Source organism: Odontesthes bonariensis, chromosome 3, assembly GCF_027942865.1.
Source record: "Odontesthes bonariensis isolate fOdoBon6 chromosome 3, fOdoBon6.hap1, whole genome shotgun sequence".
Lineage (NCBI taxonomy): Eukaryota > Metazoa > Chordata > Actinopteri > Atheriniformes > Atherinopsidae > Odontesthes > Odontesthes bonariensis.
This window is the reverse complement of record NC_134508.1, coordinates 2,786,796-2,807,134: the sequence shown is the minus strand read 5'-3', so window position 1 is coordinate 2,807,134 and position 20,339 is coordinate 2,786,796. Positions and strand designations below refer to the sequence as shown.

The window sequence follows — 20,339 nt, the reverse complement described above, 5'->3', positions numbered from 1 at the left end:
ACCTTCAGAGGTAACATCTTAGCTTTATTATCAGTCACTGTCTGACTGTGACTAAAATCTGACACACAGTCATCAGAATAATTCACTTTATTCACAGACATGTACGCCTCCAGGACTCTGAGGCGTGCAGGGAAGATTGTGGCTGATCCCTCCCACCCCGGTCACAAACTCTTTGAGACACTTCCCTCTGGCAGGAGGCTGCGGTCCATCAGGACCAAATCCTCACACCACAGAACAGTTTCTTCCCATCCGCTACTAGCCTTATCAAACTAGTTTCAGCCAAGAGTGGCCAATTTGCCTGTTAATCTGTGGGAGGGGTCTGCAAGACCCAAGTTGTTTTCAGTCAGCTCAGGTAGTGTGTTAGCTCAGTGTGTGTTTTAACTTTTGGAGGGACTGTGCTGTCACATGCTGCTCACACTCATCCTCATTTTTATGGACCACTGTTAGTACGACTAGATGATAGAAAATAATTGGTAAATAATTGCTGGAAATTCAGGTTTCTGGGATCTAAAGTCTCAAATGATCTGAATTGGACCCTCGACACTGACATAAAAAGCATTAAGATAGTGAGGCAAATTAGAGAGGCTCTCCTGGAGGTGAGGGAGTCAACTGTAGACCCTTTGGTGAGAGTTGCAGCTCAGTCTTTGGCTGAGGAGATTGGATCCATTCACATTTGTACAGCCATGTATGACATTCTGAGCAAGATCCAGCGTGTGAGTAAACTGATGCAATCACCCTCCGTGCAGCTAGAGGTCGCTGCCAACCTGCTAAAGAAAACCAGCCATTCCCTCACCTGCTGCAGAACCACTGGATTTTCTGATGCACAGACAACTGCAAAGGAGATGTGCAAAGAAATGAATGTGGAGGCTGAACTCAAACAAAAGCGGTTGAGAGTCTGTGGTGGAAATGTTAGTAAGGCTCAGAGTCGGTTATTTTCTGAGGAGATAAGAGGCTTTTAATAATATCTTGCAAGAGAGAACAACACAGCACGAAGTACAGAGCTGCTCTGACCACCGAGACAAAAACAAGTCGGTTATAATGCACATTGCTGCGTCATCGCTCCTCGGGTGTAGTTGAGCGTTCTTATCTACCTTTCCTCCCCAGCTACAGTCGAGGTTACACAGACACAGCTGCAAGTCCCAGCTTCCCTTCTATCCTGCTTAAAGTGCAGCTTTATCATACAACCAGCACACCGTGTTCTCCGGAGGAAAGAGAAAAACGGGATGTGTTGGGATCTGGCAACAAGGTCATCTGCAGGTTATACACAGTAACACTCAATACAATGCATAGAAGAATTCATTTTCCATTACAAATCACAAAAAGGTTCTTTGGTTACGAGTTATCAATCAGAGTCCTCCAGGCCAAATGATTCCTGCTCATTAAATGCAGCGAACAGGAAAGTCTTCATGTTTGATTTAAAAGAAGAAGAGTTGAAAATGTCTAAAATGTTCCTGTTTGAAGATGAAAACACTGAGTTTCAAACAGATCAATAAAGTCTCATGTGAACTGTGTTCTTCATCCTGAACACATCAGATCTGTTCCACCGTCACTGAGACCTTCAGAGGTAACATCTTCACTTTATTCACACCGAAGATATATGGAAACATCTTCTCAGTGAAAGTGTGTGTGATGGTGTGTATGTGTATGTTTCTACCAAGATCAGAGAACGTCAGCTTTCCTTTGTTCCAGTCCAGATTCACTCTGATCCTCCGGAGCTTCTTTGGTACTGACAGAACAGTGAGTCCAGCTGGTGGTGACCATGCTGAGTATTTACCTTCATAGAGCCCAATCATCCACAATCCAGTCGATAATCTTCCCTTCCTCTCAGCAGACTCTGCTAACACACCAAGTCCCCAGGCTGTACTGTCTCCAACCTCGACATCCCAGCTGTGGGTCCCTGAGTTAAAGCCCTCAGAACTCAGAACACGAAATCCTCTGAACCTCTCTGGATTATCAGGAAGGTTCTGTTCCTCTCCTAAACTCACAGCGGTCAGATCCTCAGACAGGATGAGCTTTGGACCAGCAGTGTTTGGGTCCATAATGAGAGGAGTGTAGCAGACCATGTCCTTCATCTTGTTCCAGATGTTGAAGGCCAGGTTGCCCAGGTGTTTGGCCTGGTCTATCAGAGCTCCTGCAGGCAGCTGTGGATCATCCAGCAGGGGGCAGCGCTGGACTCTTTCCACTGCAGCCTTGTAGTGGTTCAGGAATGAGACGCCTTCAGCTCTCAGCTCCTCCTCTGTGGCTCTGACTGTGTCTGAAAGAGCTGCCATCTCTCTGCTCAGAGCCTCCATCTTCTCCTTCATCATCCCACTCTTCTGCTGCTCTTCCTCCCTCAGTGCAGCCAGCCTGGCCTCCTCTTCCTCCGCTAAAAACTGCTGAAGCTTCTTAAACTGCTCCTTAATCTGCCTCTCTGTGTGTCGGGCCTGGACCTTAATGTGTTCTGCTGTTTGATCAAACTTCTCTGTAACTTTCTTCTGGAGCTCCAGTTTCTTCTTTAAGGGTTCCAGAGATTTCTGAAGTTCCTTCTTGTGTTGCTGTGCAGCTTCATCGATGGGTCTGAATCTGTGGTTGGAGTGTTTTTCTGAATCTCTGCAGATGAGACAAACCGGCTGCTGATGGTCCAGACAGAAGAGTTTGAGTTTCTCAGAGTGCAGACTGCAGAGAGCCTCTGAAGCTCTGTGATCTCTGTCCTGTACGAAGGACTCACACAGATTCTTCAACCCCAGGTTACAGAGTGGTTCTGTCACAGATATTTTCCTACAAACTGGACACTGTCGTGCTGGTTTCTCCTTCCACCAGCTCCTCAGACAGTCTCTACAGAAGCTGTGGCTACATGACAGAATAACAGGATATCTGTAGATGTCATGACAGACCGAACAGCAGAAATCTTTCTCTGATCTGGAAGCCATTTAGTCTGTGAGTGAAGCTGAAAACAGCAGACAGAATACAGTCAGCCATGGCTCCCCTCCCAGCTCTACTGACTTCATCAAACTGACTGTTTGTGGTGTTTTTGGTCAAACTCACCTTCAGTGTGTGGAGTGTGAGCAGCTTGAAGTTTCCACTTCTCTCTCCTGCAGCTGGACTCGCTCAGAGGAAGCTGTGAGTTTGGTCTGAAGGTGAATCTGATCGTCTGTGTGTCTCTCTGTAGTGAAGAAGAATCTCTGACTGTTTCCTGCTCCGTCTCAGGTCAGTCGGGTGGAGCTTAAACCTGTTAGACCTGCTGCCTCACCTGTAACTAAGGTGTGTTTTGTTCCATGCCTGCCAGCGGGATCACATTCCTGACTTTATCTGCACAGTTCAGAACAACAAACACTATGAAGAATGTAAAGTATGTTGTTGTGATGCAGCTCTGTTAAAAACAAGAATAAGCAGCTGAGCTCAGCAAGCTTCCCATCTTCATTACATTACATTATGGTCAATTTTGCAGACGCTTTTATCCAAAGCGATTTACGATAAGTGTGTTCAACATCGGTAGGTAAAAGAAATCTTCACAAGAAATCTTAAGTGCATTTCCTTCCAAAACAGAAAAGCTAAGAGCATAACTTGTGCTAGAGTAAGTGCAACTAGAAAATTTCTGGAGAAATTTTGATGGGTGCCAATCTACTGCCCGCCCCATCAACAAGCCCTTTACTTCAGTTAAAGTTGAGAGTTTCCTGTCACATATAAACTTTGAATGAGGTCTCTGTGTGGCTGACTTATGAGGCCTCCAAAATAGGGAAGCTTTTGGCATTTTCCCATTGACATAAGACATGTCTGCTGAAGGCAGTTATGTTATTTTTATCAAGATCCTGTTTAAAATACAGCTTTTATGGCATTTTCAAAATGCCCTCGTTAAGTGCTTTTTAATGCATTTTCCCATTGCATTGTGGGTATTTTCAAAATTCCCCTCATTATCAGTTTAAAGGAGAAAAACAGATCAAATTTATAACATCAAGCTGTTATAACAGGGCAGCCATCTTGGCTCCTCCCTCATAAGCAGTCTTAGAACAGAGCAGGCTCACAAGGCGTTGCTACGGATACGGAACCAGCTGCGGCTCGTTTGAGTTCCAACTGACATTTGTACTATGGCCCTTTTTCCATCAACGACATGATTCGCTTTAATTTGATGCGCATCAAGAAGTTAGTGCGATACATGTGATGGAAAAACGGTTAAATCGCTAGAACGCCTGTTTTGTCGCATTAAATCAATTCGCTCGAAATAGGTGGTTCAGGGCTAAGTTGTATCGCTACAGAAGTGATGGAAAAGGTTAATGCGATTCAGACTAGCCACGCATGCGCAGATGGTATTGGTAAAGCGCGAGGATTCGAATGTTGTTGTTGAGCCGCTCAGCCGCCCCATTTCACCTATCCTGTCGGTATCAAAACAGCAGCAACAACTAGTAACAACAATGTCCGATAATAAAAGAAACAACTGGTCGAGAGCAGAGACTCTGCTTTTTTTAAACACAATTCGGGAGGTCCTGAAGCAGCATAATTAATTCTCGCCTCGCTCTCATCGATGAGAGCGAGGCGAGAATTAATTATGCTGCGGATCCTGCGGATGAAGGATCCTCCATCTTAAATTTCTGACGGCTATTATAAGCTGACATAGCAGCACTAGCAGCATGTTTAGTCCTATCCTACGGTCCATAACTCTAAATAAGTAACTAGCCTAATAAATAAAACGAAAGCCGGTGGTGAAAAGGTACGTAGCCTTGAAAGTTATAGCAACTGTTATAACAGGAGGCTGACAATAACAGCGCGAGCAATTAAATTCCCGCTACCGAGCATTCTAATTCGCTACAATTCGCCACTTTTGTAATGGAAAATCATCTGGTCGAGTCAGAATAATGCGCATCAGCACGTTCCGGTGATGTCATTTTATTTCGCTAGAATCGTCCTGTTTGATGGAAAACCAACCGAACGCATCTTATATCGCAACAAAGTAATGCGATATAACTTTTAATTCGCTACAGAATCTGATGGAAAAAGGGCTTATGAGTTTTTAACTTTGGAGTTTTTTTTTAACCGCACTGTCTCGAACAAACGGTCGCTGTTCGAAAAGTATAAGTCGTATCTTAATAATTCTTGAACCGTGAGTTTCACAAGGGACATCAGAAGCCAGCGATGTAATTTTTATTTGGCTACTATGTGTGGCTAATTTTTAAAAAATGGCATTTTTAAAATAAGTTTTCACATGAATTTTATGATTTTAGGCGTTTATAATGGGCGGAATGGGAGCTGGAGGGTGGACTCTCTGTGCTCAGAGGCAATTTATGAGAAATCTGTGAGGCAGAGCTCAATGAGTGTGACTTTGGGTAAAAGAGGACAAAAATACCTACGTTTTGAAGTAAAATTTGTCCACATCGGGCAGATATTTTGGACATGAGAAGCATTTGTTCGAGGAATTTGTGCAGTATCAAATTTTGAGTGATATTTAAGTGGGAGAAGCACCTTGGCCGAGCTTTACTCTTCCTAAAACGTAAACTGCGGTTGTGTCAAAGCTGTATAATGTATCAACAAACCCTTTTGCTCAGTTAAAGCCGAGAGTTTCCTGTCACATATAAACTTTGAATGATGTCTGTGTGATTCTTTATGGCTGAGTTATGAGGCCTCAAATATAGGGTTGTTTTTGCGCCAACTGCAAAAAACTGCCCTATTTTTTTCATTTTCAATGCATTTTCCAATCCACAATTTTCCCGTTTTTTCCAATTTTGCCGGAATTCCTTTCGACTAATGAGAGCCAAAACGTCATTGCACACCGATCGAGGTCGCTCAAAAGATCAATACATCTAAAATGTTCCTGTTTGAAGATGAAAACACTGAGTTTCACACAGATCAATAAAGTCTCATGTGAACTGTGTTCTTCATCCTGAACACATCAGATCTGTTCCACCGTCACTGAGACCTTCAGAGGTAACATCTTAGCTGTATTTACAGTCACTGTCTGACTGTGACTAAAATCTGACACACAGTCATCAGAATAATTCACTTTATTCACAGACATGTATGCCTCCAGGACTCTGAGGCGTGCAGGGAAGATTGTGGCTGATCCCTCCCACCCCGGTCACAAACTCTTTGAGACACTTCCCTCTGGCAGGCGGCTGCGGTCCATCAGGACCAAAACCTCACGCCACAAGAAAGGTTTCTTCTCATCCGCTACTAGCCTTATCAAACTAGTTTCAGCCAAGAGTGGCCAATTCGCCGGTTAATCTGTGGGAGGGGTCTGCAAGACCCAAGTTGTTTTCAGTCAGCTCAGGTAGTGTGTTAGCTCAGTGTGTGTTTTAACTTTTGGAGGGACTGTGCTGTCACATGCTGCTCACACTCATCCTCATTTTTATGGACCACTGTTAGTACGACTAGATGATAAAAAATAATTGGTAAATAATTGCTGGAAATTCAGGTTTCTGGGATCTAAAGTCTCAAATGACCTGAATTGGACCCTCGACACTGACATAAAAAGCATTGAGGCAGTGAGGCAAATCAGAGAGGCTCTCCTGGAGGTGAGGGAGTCAACTGTAGACCCTTTGGTGAGAGTTGCAGCTCAGTCTTTGGCTGAGGAGATTGGATCCATTCGCATCTGTACTGCCATGTATGACATTCTGAGCAAGATCCAGCGTGTGAGTAAACTGATGCAATCACCCTCCGTGCAGCTAGAGGTCGCTGCCAACCTGCTAAAGAAAACCAGCCATTCCCTCATCTGCTGCAGAACCACTGGATTTTCTGATGCACAGACAGCTGCAAAGGAGATGTGCAAAGAAATGAATGTGGAGGCTGAACTCAAACAGAAGCGGTTGAGAATCTGTGGTGGAAATGTTAGTAAGGCTCAGAGTCGGTTATTTTCTGAGGAGATAAAAGGCTTTTAATAATATCTTGCAAGAGAGAACAACACAGCACAGGGAAGATGTTTTAAGTAGGGGGGGCTGCCAACTGAATGAATGAACGAGTGACGTCATTGTATTTTTTTCTGCTACTGTACCCTATCACATTGCACACTACTAGGCTGCTTACTGGCTCCCAGAAGCTACATGCAAATAAAACACATAAATTCTTATATTCAATGAAAATTTTATTACAACCTGACAAAAGTCCTGAACGAAATTAACTGCATTAAAACGCTACATTGAAGCGCTGTCCTTGGTGGTGAGGCCCAGCAAGAAAAAACAATGGCCCTAAAACAAAAACATCAACAGAAAAAGGAAGCGGCCATCAGAAACAACATTTAAAAAAACAAAAACAGCAAGCGGCAACTGGTAACGACAAAAATAGAAGTTCCCAGCAAGCAGCGATCCCCATGGCCAAGCAACTTCGCATATCTGAAATTAAGAAATAAAATACAGAGAAATGCCGAATCTCCTTCCTGGAAAGTTAATAGTTGGTTGAAACGTTGCCTCGCCGCCGGCATCGGGGGCTCTGGTCATACTGGGCCCGCTGCCGCCGTCTCCTGGCGGTACTGGTGCTGAGCTGCTAAAAAAAAAAAAGTATTTTCCCACATATTCCCACAACTCTATTACACTGCATATAATTTATAGATAGTATATATATATACTTTTTAAAATATTGTATTTATTTCAAACATTTGGGTTTACAGTGATGTTACCGCAGCCACCACCAGGGGGGGCTGCAGCCCCGGCAGCACCCCCCTTCCACCGCTACTGACACAGCATGAAGTACAGAGCTGCTCTGACCACCGAGACAAAAACAAGTCGGTTATAATGCACATTGTTGCGTCATCGCTCCTCGGGTGTAGTTGAGCGTTCTTATCTACCTTTCCTCCCCAGCTACAGTCGAGGTTACACAGACACAGCTGCAAGTCCCAGCTTCCCTTCTATCCTGCTTAAAGTGCAGCTTTATCATACGACCAGCACACCGTGTTCTCGGGAGGAAAGAGAAAAACGGGATGTGTTGGGATCTGGCAACAAGGTCATCTGCAGGTTATACACAGTAACACTCAATACAATGCATAGAAGAATTCATTTTCCATTACAAATCACAAAAAGGTTATTTGGTTACGAGTTATCCATCAGAGTCCTCCAGGCCAAATGATTCCTGCTCATTAAATGCAGCGAACAGGAAAGTCTTCATGTTTGATTTAAAAGAAGAAGAGTTGATGCAGAGCTGCAGTTATCTGGGAGTTTGTTCCACATATATGATCCATATTATATCTACAGATACATTTTATATTCAGATGTATGTGATCAGAGTTTAACTGATTTAAAATGATCATATTTCTCTGATCAGTCTGATCTGATGATGAGCAGCTGAGCGATCAGAGCATCCCTCATTATAAAGGCAGAAAAACATGTAAATGTACCTGGAACACAGTGAAAATACAGATTATTGATCGCTGCTGAGAACATGGATGTTAAACATATTAACGAACACGTTTGAAAATGTCAGCAACTGAAATTAAAGGTGAAGCCGCTGCCACAGCAAAACTAAACTTCAGGTCATCGACTTCATGTGACGTTTCATCAGTACAGATTATTAAGCAGATATGAAGCTGATCAAACTGAACTGATCAGAGTTTAAAGCCAAACAGCAGCTCTGCTGACAGATCAGATCAATACATCTAAAATGTTCCTGTTTGAAGATGAAAACACTGAGTTTCACACAGATCAATAAAGTCTCATGTGAACTGTGTTCTTCATCCTGAACACATCAGATCTGTTCCACCGTCACTGAGACCTTCAGAGGTAACATCTTAGCTTTATCATCAGTGTAAATATATGGAAACATCTTCTCAGTGAAAGTGTGTGTGAAGGTGTGTATGTGTGTGTTTGTATCAAGATCAGAGAACGTCAGCTTTCCTTTGTTCCAGTCCAGATTCACTCTGATCCTCCGGAGCTTCTTTGGTACTGACAGAAGAGTGTTTCCAGCTGCTGGTGATGAAGCTCTGTATTTACCTTCATAGAGCCCAATCACCCACAATCCAGTCGAGAATATTCCCTTCCTCTCAGCAGACTCTGCTAACACACCAAGTGTCCAGTCTGTACTGTCTCCAACCTCGACATCCCAGCTGTGAGTCCCTGAGTTAAAGCCCTCAGAACTCAGAACAGACCAGGGATAAGCAAACCTCTCTGGATTATCAGGAAGGTTCTGTTCCTCTCCTGCACTCACAGCGGTCAGATCCTCAGACAGGATGACCTTTGAACCAGCAGTGTTTGGGTCCATAATGAGAGGAGTGTAGCAGACCATGTCCTTCATCTTGGTCCAGATGTTGAAGGCCAGGTTGCCCAGGTGTTTGGCCTGGTCTATCAGAGCTCCTGCAGGCAGCTGTGGATCATCCAGCAGGGGGCAGCGCTGGACTCTTTCCACTGCAGCCTTGTAGTGGTTCAGGAATGAGACGCCTTCAGCTCTCAGCTCCTCCTCTGTGGCTCTGACTGTGTCTGAAAGAGCTGCCATCTCTCTGCTCAGAGCCTCCATCTTCTCCTTCATCATCCCACTCTTCTGCTGCTCTTCCTCCCTCAGTGCAGCCAGCCTGGCCTCCTCTTCCTCTGCTAAAAACTGCTGAAGCTTCTTAAACTGCTCCTTAATCTGCCTCTCTGTGTGTCGGGCCTGGACCTTAATGTGTTCTGCTGTTTGATCAAACTTCTCTGTAACTTTCTTCTGGAGCTTCAGTTTCTTCTTTAAGGGTTCCAGAGAGTTCTGAAGTTCCTTCTTTTGTTGCTGTGCAGCTTCATCGATGGGTCTGAATCTGTGGTCGGAGTGTTTTTCTGAATCTCTGCAGATGAGACAAACCGGCTGCTGATGGTCCAGACAGAAGAGTTTGAGTTTCTCAGAGTGCAGACTGCAGAAAGCCTCTGAAGCTCTGTGATCTCTGTCCTGTACGAAGGACTCACACAGATTCTTCAACGCCAGGTTTATAGGTGGGATGTCGTTTGAAGATCTTCTCTTACAAACTGGACACTCTTGTGCTGGTTTGTCCTTCCACCAGCTCCTCAGACAGTCTCTACAGAAGCTGTGGCTACATGACAGAACAACAGGATCTCTGTAGATGTCATGACAGACCGAACAGCAGAAATCTCTCTCTGATCTGGAAGCCATTTAGTCTGTGAGTGAAGCTGAAAACAGCAGACAGAATACAGTCAGCCATGGCTCCCCTCCCAGCTCTACTGACTTCATCAAACTGACTGTTTGTGGTGTTTTTGGTCAAACTCACCTTCAGTGTGTGGAGTGTGAGCAGCTTGAAGTTTCCACTTCTCTCTCCTGCAGCTGGACTCGCTCAGAGGAAGCTGTGAGTTTGGTCTGAAGGTGAATCTGATCGTCTGTGTGTCTCTCTGTAGTGAAGAAGAATCTCTGACTGTTTCCTGCTCCGTCTCAGGTCAGTCGGGTGGAGCTTAAACCTGTTAGACCTGCTGCCTCACCTGTAACTAAGGTGTGTTTCATTCCATGCCTGCCAGCAGCATGACATTCATGACTTTGTCTGCACAGTTCAGAACAACAAACACTATGAAGAATGTAAAACTTCCCAAATGTACTTCCCAAAAAGAGCATTAAACATCTGTAGCTCATCCAGAACGCTGCTGCTGGAGTTTTAACCCGGACATAGAGATCTGAACACATCACAGCAGCTTTAAAATCTTTACTATGGCTTCCAGTCAGCCAAAGAATAGATCTAGTCTTGTTCAGAAAAAAGGGAAAAACGGAAGCGCTGCGAGGATCCAAGTCTTAAACACAGGTGCTCAAACAGTCTTTGTGGGTGGTAAGTATCATAAAAGAAAAGGCAGGAAACTCTGGCACTCCGGTTTCATTATTTTTTACTTTTCTTTAAGGCAAAGGACTCTAGTCTGGGTGCCAACCAGACCATCGTCTACTGCCGCCGCGCAGCCGGAGGTCTGGGTGTCCGTAGGACCGCCACCTCCTGCCGCCGCGCCAACGGAAGTCTGGGTGCCAACCAGACCACCGCCTGCTGCCACGTCATCGGGGGTCTGGGCGTCCACCAAACCATCGCCTGTTCCTGCCACAACGTCTGCGGTCTGGGCTTCCGCCAGACCTCCGCCTGTTCTTGCCACGCCGTCAGAGGTCTGGGCGTCCGCCAGACCACCGCCTGTTCCTGTCACGCCGTCTGCGGTCTGGGCGTCCGCAAAACCACCGCCTGTTCCTGCCACGCCGTCTGCGGTCTGGGCGTCCGCCAGACCTCCGCCTGTTCCTGCCACGCCGTCAGAGGTCTGGGCGTCCGCCAGACCACCGCCTGTTCCTGTCACGCCGTCTGCGGTTTGGGCGTCTGCCAGACCTCCACCTGTTCCTGCCACGCCGTCTGCGGTCTGGGCGTCCGCAAGATCTCCGCCTGTTCCTGCCACGCCGTCTGCCGTCTGGACGTCCGCCAGACCTCCACCTTCTCCTGCCACGCTGTCTGTGGTCTGGGCGTCCGCCACACCACCGCCTTCTCCTGCCACGCTGTCTGCGGTCTGGGCGTCCGCCACACCACCGCCTGTTCCTGCCACGACGTCTGCGATCTGGGCGTCCGCCAGACCTCCACCTTCTCCTGCCACGCTGTCTCTGGTCTGGGCGTCCGCCACACCACCGCCTTCTCCTGCCACGCTGTCTGCGGTCTGGGCGTCCGCCACACCACCGCCTGTTCCTGCCACGTCGTGTGCGGTCTGGGCGTCCGCCAGACCACTGCCTGTTCCAGCCACGCCGTCAGAGGTCTGGGCGTCCGCCAGACCACTGCCTTTTCCTGTCACGCCGTCAGAAGTCTGGGCGTCCGCCAGACCTCCACCTGCTCCTGCCACGCCGTCTGCAGTCGAGCCCCGCCCTCCCACCCTCGGACTGTTAAGGGTTGTCTGGGATCCACCCCTTGGGGGGGGGGGGGTTCTGTCACGCCCAGGGACTCATGTGTTAAGTTTTAGGTGTTCAGTTCATGTCCAGGTTTTGAGTTTCAGTCTTGTCATTTGTTTTCCCCCCTCACTCTGGTCATTGGTTCATTCACAACGGAAGTCTGGGTGCCGACCAGACCACCGCCTGCTGCCAAGTCATCGGGGGTCTGGGCATCGGCCAGACCACCGCCTGTTCCTGCCACGCCGTACCTACACTCACAGAGGTCAGATCCTCAGACAGGATGAGATCTGAACCAGCAGAGAAAAGGTTCCAGTAGGGATTCGGACCAGGAACCGTCTTGCTGTGAGGTGATGATGCTAACCACCCCACCTCTGTGCAGCCCAGAGTTAAAGACCATAATCTGAAAACAGAATGTTTAAAAGATCCAAAACACTAATTCAGATATTTGGATGGAAAAAGGTTCTCTGTGTTAGAGAGTTATTACTTAAAATGTGTTAAAGGACTGAAAATAAGTTCTGGGGGTTTGATTCTGCTACATCCTTCTTTTGTTAGGAGTCCAAACAGTTGTTTTTTAATGATGGCTTGATCACTGCTTTTAGAGCCTTTGGACAAACACCTGAAAGATAACATGTGTTAACAACTATTGCGGCTAAATCCAACACCTATTCGTTCAGCGCCGCTGTGGGCTAAGCAGGGGGAAATCAGTTGTCTTACGCGCACTCAATGATGTAATGTCCACACACTCATTCCGGTATTCTTCCGTTTATTGCTCTCCATATCATATAGACTCCAATAGTCCTTTCCGTTTGCAAGGTAGAGCACACACGTTGAGACAAGGCTTTTGTCTCTGCGATATGAGAAGTGCGATGCAATGTGAGAATTGCGATGCGGTACACAAAAGGATAGCCTTCCCCCGTACTCACCCCACGCCAAACTGAACTCACGCACAGGGGCCAGGTAGGGCTAATTAAGGGTTTCCAATTGCGCACCACACACGCCCAATGTCACACCCATGTCCAATGATAACCAATAAACAAAAACACAAATCAAAGTGAACCAATAACCATAATGAAAACAAAAAATATAAAGAAAATAATTATGGCTCCTACAACAACATCAATTAGGTCTGAAGTTAAGCAAAGTGGCACGTCGCTGAAGTCATCCCACTAGACTCGTGTCCAGAAAGCTTCTTAAGCCCCCCGATAGCCCCGGATAACAACAACACGGCAGCTCTGAGCTAACAGTGCAATAGTACGCGTTCATTCATTAATTCGGCTTAAAGTATTGGTGAAATAAAGACATATAAGGCCTTATTTAGAGGCTGTATTGTCTCTGCCCTGCCCTTTCCCGTTATATGGACATATGCAGATATCCAGTGATCTAAATATCTTCTGTAGGATGCCGACTTTCACCCAACTGTTATCGGTGAGTAGATGCCAGAAATAAGGTGCAGGTTTTTAAAAAAAACAAAAACTTTCACCTTTAAGGGTCTTAGCTTCTTTGTAATGTTTCAAAGTCAGTTTTTTTTATTATTTTTTAACACCTCGTCTTTATTTTCCTGTTGTACTTTTACAGTGAGCGGAACGTTGCATTTCCATTAGCTGCAATGGAGACATTGATTGTTTGTCTAATGTTCAAGTTTGTAGAGGCAACAACTGTTTGCTCTGTGGAGAGGAAGCAAAGACAACAATAAGTTTCCTAAGATTTATATAATTTATTATAGAATAATAAATCAAATCAGAATGAACAACCAGCAACAGTCAGCAATAATCATCAAACAGATTTAGACACCAAATCTCACTATTCGGCCCAATAGGGTGCAGCCTCTTTCAACCGCGGGGGTTCAGGAGTCTGGACAACCCACTGATGCTAAGATCGGTCCTTTCATACAGTCTTCATCACGTACACATATTTGTCCAGACAGTTCAAATTCCATCTTTAGTACAGAGCACGTTGGAAAATCAACCATATGATGTTAAACATTATTAGCTGAAGCAGTTCATGCAGTTCTGTTGTAAAACAGTTCAGGGAAACCAAGAGAAACACAACACATGAACGAAGAACCCAAATTTCCCATTGCACAAGATTTTGGTGAAAATGTGGCAAAGTCATTGCTTTGGTTGTGTTTGGGATCAAGAAGCAGCTGGCTTGGTCATCAGCAAATATTAATTAATGTCCAATGATAGTTATTGATAAAAAACAAAATGATACCGTATTTTCTGCACCATAAGGCGCACTTAAAAGCCTAAAATTTTCGCAAAAAACAAAAGTGCGCCTTATAACCCGGAGCGCTTTATATATGGATTTATTCTTGTTAGCTTACGGACCCCGAAGCGATTTTGTGTGGTGCACGCTCTGTCAAAATGTTTTAGTAAGACTTTGGTAAACTACAAAGCCGCACCGCAGCATTACGGCTACAGTAGTCATGAGCGTAGCGGAGTAATATATATTGTGATTCACCATAATAATAACAAAATTGAACAGTGGGTTATTGAACAGAGAGCAGCGGGTAGAAGCGTCTACAGTCTGAAGGCAACAGCGTTAGCACGGGACATGAATCAGTGTAAACAGGGCGTTCAAAGTTAAACTGCGAGCTGCGTGGGAGCAGCTGATGACAGAAGGCGAACACACATTCACCAAGGGAGGGAGACAGCGCCGGGCGACTTTCGCTACTATCTGCCAATGGATCGTGGATGCCTGGGCTAAGGTATCAGTCTCAATTGTGGTCAGAGCTTTCACGACGAAGGCTGGTGTTCAGTTGATTTGTGCTACTTGTCGAGAATTGCTACTTTGTGGTTTTGCGCATGCGCCGGGCCTATTTTATAAGTTTCGTTTTCGAATCATCACTGAACTGCCAGGTAACAGCAACGACACTGTTTTGTTTCGCTTTATGCGCCTTATAGCCCGGTGCGCTTTATATATGAAAAAAGTTCGAAAATAGACCATTCATTGACAGTGCGCCTTTTAACCCAGTGCGCTCTATAGTGCGCAAAATACGGTAAGTGAAACTCTTCAATCATGTGGTACCACTGCCACAGGCAGGCGCTTATATCTATTTATGAATCTGGGACAGATATGAGACATACAGAACAGACATAAAGGCTTTGAATCTTAGCTCTGACCTTCACAACCAGCAGCTATTACAGTAAAAATACACAATAACTACAATTTTTTTTTAAAGTATTTTTTTGGGGCTTTTTATGCCTTTTAATGTTAGGACAGTTTGAGAGAGACGGGAAGCAGGGGGGAAAGACACGCAGCACAGGGCCGCTCGGTGCGGGAGTCGAACCGGGGCCAGCTGCAGCGAGGACTTTAGCCTCTGTACATGGGGCGCCTGCTTAACCCACTACGCCACCGACCACCTACAAACTAGAAAATTTTTGAAGAAATTTTAATGGGTGCCAATCTACTGCCCGCCCTATCAACAAACCCTTTACTTCAGTTAAAGCCGAGAGTTTCCTGTCACATAAAAACTTTGAATGAGGTCTCTGTGATGCTGTATGGCTGCGTTATGAGGCCTCCAAAATAGGGCAGTTTTTGGCTCGTTAAGTACTTTTCAATCGATTTTCCCATTGAATACAGAAGACAGGTCTGCTGAAGACAGTTATGTTATTTTTATCAAGATCCTGTTTAAAATACAGCTTTTATGGCATTTTCATAATGCCCTCGTTAAGTGCTTTTTAATGCATTTTCCCATTGCATTGTGGGTATTTTCAAAATTCTCCTCACTATCAGTTTAAAGGAGAAAAGCAGATCAGATTTATAACATCAAGCTGTTATAACAGGGCTTCCATCTTGGCTCCGCCCTCATAAGCAGTCTTAGAACAGAGCAGGCTCACAAGGCGTTGCTACGGATACGGAACCAGCTGCGGCTCGTGTGAGTTCCAACTGACATTTGTACACAGACTATGAGTTTTTAACCTTGGAGGATTTTTTTAACCGCATTGTCTCGAACAAACGGTCGCTGTTCGAAAAGTAAAAGTAGTATCCGAATAATTCTTGAACTGTGAGCTTCACAAGAGATAGCAGAAGCCAGCGGTGTAATTTTTCTTCAGCTACTATGTGTGGCTCGTTTTTTATGGCAGTTTTAAAATAAGTTTTCACATGAATTTTATGAGTTTAGCCGTTTATAATGGGCGGAATGCGAGCTGGAGGGTGGACTCTCTGTGCTCAGAGGCGATTTGTGAGAAATCTGTGAGGCAGAGCTCAATGAGTGGGACTTTGGGTGAAAGAGGACAAAAATACCTACGTTTTGAAGTAAAATTTGTCCAGATCGGGCAGATATTTTGGACATGAGAGACATTTGTTCGTGGAATTGGTGCAGTATCAAATTTTGAGTGAGGATTTAAGTGGGAGAAGCACCTTGGCCGAGCTTTACTCTTCCTAAAACGTAAACTGTGGTTGTGTCAAAGCTGTATAATATATCAACAAACCCTTTTGTTCAGTTAAAGCTGAGAGTTTCCTGTCACATATAAACATTGAATGATGCTCTCTGTGATGCTGTATGGCTGAGTTATTAGGCCTCCAAAAAATAGTAGTTTTTGCGCCAACTGCAACAAATATCCCCTATTTTTTCATTTTCAATGCATTTTCCCATTCACCATTTTCCTGGTTTTTCCAATTTTGCCAGAATTCCTTTTGACTAATGAGAGCCAAACATCATTGCACACTGATCGAGGTCGTTGCGCATGCAGCGGTGTGCTTTTTATGACGGACGGACCATCGCTGCTAGACCAGTAGCGCGCCGAGTCTGGCAACAGATTAGTGTGTGTGTGTATGTGTGTAATTCCTTCGGCATTGGCACCCATTATAACTTCTCCTTTAAGATAGCACAATCAAGTTTTTTTAAGTTAGCATGGTGCCCTTTAATCAATGATACTTTTATCAATAAACACGATTGTCTTCAAAACACTATATACAACATATAGAAACAGTAAAAGACAGATAATCTGTGGGTGTATCACAGAAGAAGGAAGAATCACTAAACAAAATGGTGGCTGTGATCATTTGGTCGGTAAGGTCAGAGGATGGTGGCTGGGATCACATGTTAGCTGAAGAAACTACAACAAAGGCGGACATGTAGTCCACATGTTGACTGAAGATGTTGGGCTCTTTGTCTCTGTAGACATGTGGGCCAGATTGTGCAAGCAACAGCAAGACAAAGGAAACCTTTACAGAGTGGGATGTTCAAATCACTGCTGGTTGGTCCTGGTTAACAAAGACTTCAAATGTTAGCGTGTGATTCATGTTTAAGGTGCCAGGTGAAAAAAGGAAGATAGTTAGTTTGCATCCAAGATCATAGGAAACATTAACTTAACTCGAATGAACCTTACTGAGAGTGGAGCATTACTTCCTGTCTGTGATGAGTCATAAAAACATGTAAATGTACCTGGAACACAGTGAAAATACAGATTATTGATCGCTGCTGAGAGCATGGATGTTAAACATAAACTAAAAGGTAACGGTAACTAAAATTAAAGGTGAAGCTGCTAACACAGCAAAACTAAACATCAGGTCATCGACTTCATGTGACGTTTCATCAGTACAGATTATTAAGAAGATATGAAGCTGATCAAACTGAACTGATCAGAGTTTAAAGCCAAACAGCAGCTCTGCTGACAGATCAGATCAATACATCTAAAATGTTCCTGTTTGAAGATGAAAACACTGAGTTTCACACAGATCAATAAAGTCTCATGTGAACTGTGTTCTTCATCCTGAACACATCAGATCTGTTCCACCGTCACTGAGACCTTCAGAGGTAACATCTTAGCTTTATTCTTAGTCAAAATAAATGGAAACATCTTCTCAGTGAAAGTGTGTGTGATGGTGTGTATGTGTGTGTTTGTATCAAGATCATAGAACGTCAGCTTTCCTTTGTTCCAGTCCAGATTCACTCTGATCCTCCGGAGCTTCTTTGGTACTGACAGAAGAGTGAATCCAGCTGCTGGTGACCGTGCTGAGTATTCACCTTCATAGAGCTCAATCATCCACAATCCAGAAAATAATTCTCCCTTTCTCTCAGCAGACCCTTTCACACCAAGTACCCAGTCTGTACTGTCTCCAACCTCGACATCCCAGCTGTGAGTCCCTGAGTTAAAGCCCTCAGAACTCAGAACAGACCAGGGATCATCAACCCTCTCTGGATTATCAGGAAGGTTCTGTTCCTCTCCTAAACTCACAGCGGTCAGATCCTCAGACAGGATGAGCTTTGGACCAGCAGTGTTTGGGTCCATAATGAGAGGAGTGTAGCAGACCATGTCCTTCATCTTGTTCCAGATGTTGAAGGCCAGGTTGCCCAGGTGTTTGGCCTGGTCTATCAGAGCTCCTGCAGGCAGCTGTGGATCATCCAGCAGGGGGCAGCGCTGGACTCTTTCCACTGCAGCCTTGTAGTGGTTCAGGAATGAGACGCCTTCAGCTCTCAGCTCCTCCTCTGTGGCTCTGACTGTGTCTGAAAGAGCTGCCATCTCTCTGCTCAGAGCCTCCATCTTCTCCTTCATCATCCCACTCTTCTGCTGCTCTTCCTCCCTCAGTGCAGCCAGCCTGGCCTCCTCTTCCTCTGCTAAAAACTGCTGAAGCTTCTTAAACTGCTCCTTAATCTGCCTCTCTGTGTGTCGGGCCTGGACCTTAATGTGTTCTGCTGTTTGATCAAACTTCTCTGTAACTTTCTTCTGGAGCTCCAGTTTCTTCTTTAAGGGTTCCAGAGATTTCTGAAGTTCCTTCTTGTGTTGCTGTGCAGCTTCATCGATGGGTCTGAATCTGTGGTTGGAGTGTTTTTCTGAATCTCTGCAGATGATACAAACCGGCTGCTGATGGTCCAGACAGAAGAGTTTGAGTTTCTCAGAGTGCAGACTGCAGAGAGCCTCTGAAGCTCTGTGATCTCTGTCCTGTACGAAGGACTCACACAGATTCTTCAACGCCAGGTTACAGGGTGGTTCTGTCACAGATCTTCTCTTACAAACTGGACACTCTTGTGCTGGTTTCTCCTTCCACCAGCTCCTCAGACAGTCTCTACAGAAGCTGTGGCTACATGACAGAACAACAGGATCTCTGTAGATGTCATGACAGGCCGAACAGCAGAAATCTTCCTCTGATCTGGAAGCCATTTAGTCTGTGAGTGAAGCTGAAAACAGCAGACAGAATACAGTCAGCCATGGCTCCCCTCCCAGCTCTACTGACTTCATCAAACTGACTGTTTGTGGTGTTTTTGGTCAAACTCACCTTCAGTGTGTGGAGTGTGAGCAGCTTGAAGTTTCCACTTCTCTCTCCTGCAGCTGGACTCGCTCAGAGGAAGCTGTGAGTTTGGTCTGAAGGTGAATCTGATCGTCTGTGTGTCTCTCTGTAGTGAAGAAGAATCTCTGACTGTTTCCTGCTCCGTCTCAGGTCAGTCGGGTGGAGCTTAAACCTTCCCTGAACTAAGGTGTGTTTCGTTCCAGAGTTCAGAGATAAACCTGCCAGCAGCTCTGGAAGTTAATGATCAGCAGGTTTTATATTTTTATCTGCACAGTTCAGAACAACAAACTCTATGAAGGTTGTAAAACATTTTGTTGTGATGCAACTCACATTTAAACTCTGTTAAAAACAAGAATAAGCAGCTGAACTCAACAAGCTTGCCATCTTCCTCCAGTGTGTTCTCCTCTTCTTCCTGACTTGCTGTCTTTGTCCTTTAGTTTCCTCACCACCGTACTTAATATAAGTCTCTTTCCACAATATATAAACTTTCTGCAGGAGCTTTGGTGTGTCTATGAGCAGCTCTGAAAATTAATATTTAACAGGTTTTACATTTTTATCTGCACAGTTCAGAGCAAGAAACATTAAGAAGGCTGTAACATAAAGATTCACTCATTCACCTATCTTTTTTCCTTGCCCTTCTTCCCACTTCCTTTCAAGGTAAACACAAGAAACTTGTGCTAAAGAAAAAGAAAAGAAAAAAGGACCAGACTCAGTGAATAATATAGACCAGTGAGCAGTGCTGACCAACATGTCATTGGGGTCATCAGGTGGGAACCTCCTTTCATCAGTGTTTCGTCTAGTTGGGCGCACGACACCTCCAGGAGGCTAGACAGTGACCACTGGCGTCCCAGAGTCACCCTCCTAATGCCAGCCAACACTGTTCGTCACACCACAACCACCATCTTTTCTTTTTTTTTTTTTTCCCACAGCCACAAGCAACCCCAGCCTCTCACCAACTGCACACCAGTCACAGCGGGGTGGGGATTCAAACCCTGGTTCGGGTAGGGGGTAATGAAAATATAGAGGGTGCCAGAGGTGGAGGCAGGACAAGACACACCAGCAGATTCAGCAGACAAACTCACCTAAACAGTCCTATAATCACTAAAAATGCCAGCAAAAAATAAGCCATACAACTCACGCAAAGCCAACTCACCCAAAATGGCCGCCTGGTTTCAAAATGCTCACATGGGCCACACCCTCCACTTAAATATCTTGAACTTCTTCTTTGCTTTTTCCAAAAGTCTGTTTACCCTAAGTGCTCCCCCTGCTGGGCCCCCAGCTGCTATTTCTTCTTAATTTCCAAATCCACTGACTGGACTTTACTGCCTCATCTGACACTTCCTTCA

The 20,339-nt window shown here is 45.1% G+C and overlaps 3 protein-coding genes across 3 annotated transcripts; all 3 read right to left on the bottom strand.

The window, feature by feature from the left end:
- Window positions 1-1,529: 1,529 nt before the first annotated feature.
- LOC142377654 (E3 ubiquitin-protein ligase TRIM39-like) lies at window positions 1,530-2,909 on the bottom strand. Its single transcript, XM_075461963.1, has one exon. The coding sequence runs from the start codon at window positions 2,907-2,909 to the stop codon at window positions 1,530-1,532; it is 1,380 nt and encodes a 459-aa protein (XP_075318078.1).
- Window positions 2,910-7,483: 4,574 nt separating this feature from the next.
- On the bottom strand, window positions 7,484-10,026 carry LOC142377653 (E3 ubiquitin-protein ligase TRIM35-like). The gene has a single exon (XM_075461962.1). The coding sequence runs from the start codon at window positions 10,024-10,026 to the stop codon at window positions 8,641-8,643; it is 1,386 nt and encodes a 461-aa protein (XP_075318077.1). The 3' UTR covers window positions 7,484-8,640.
- A 7,388-nt stretch (window positions 10,027-17,414) lies between these two features.
- Window positions 17,415-18,866, bottom strand: LOC142377652 (E3 ubiquitin-protein ligase TRIM35-like). Its single transcript, XM_075461961.1, has one exon. It carries the CDS (start codon window positions 18,864-18,866, stop codon window positions 17,487-17,489), a length of 1,380 nt encoding a protein of 459 aa, XP_075318076.1. The 3' UTR covers window positions 17,415-17,486.
- Between the last annotated feature and the right edge of the window lie 1,473 nt (window positions 18,867-20,339).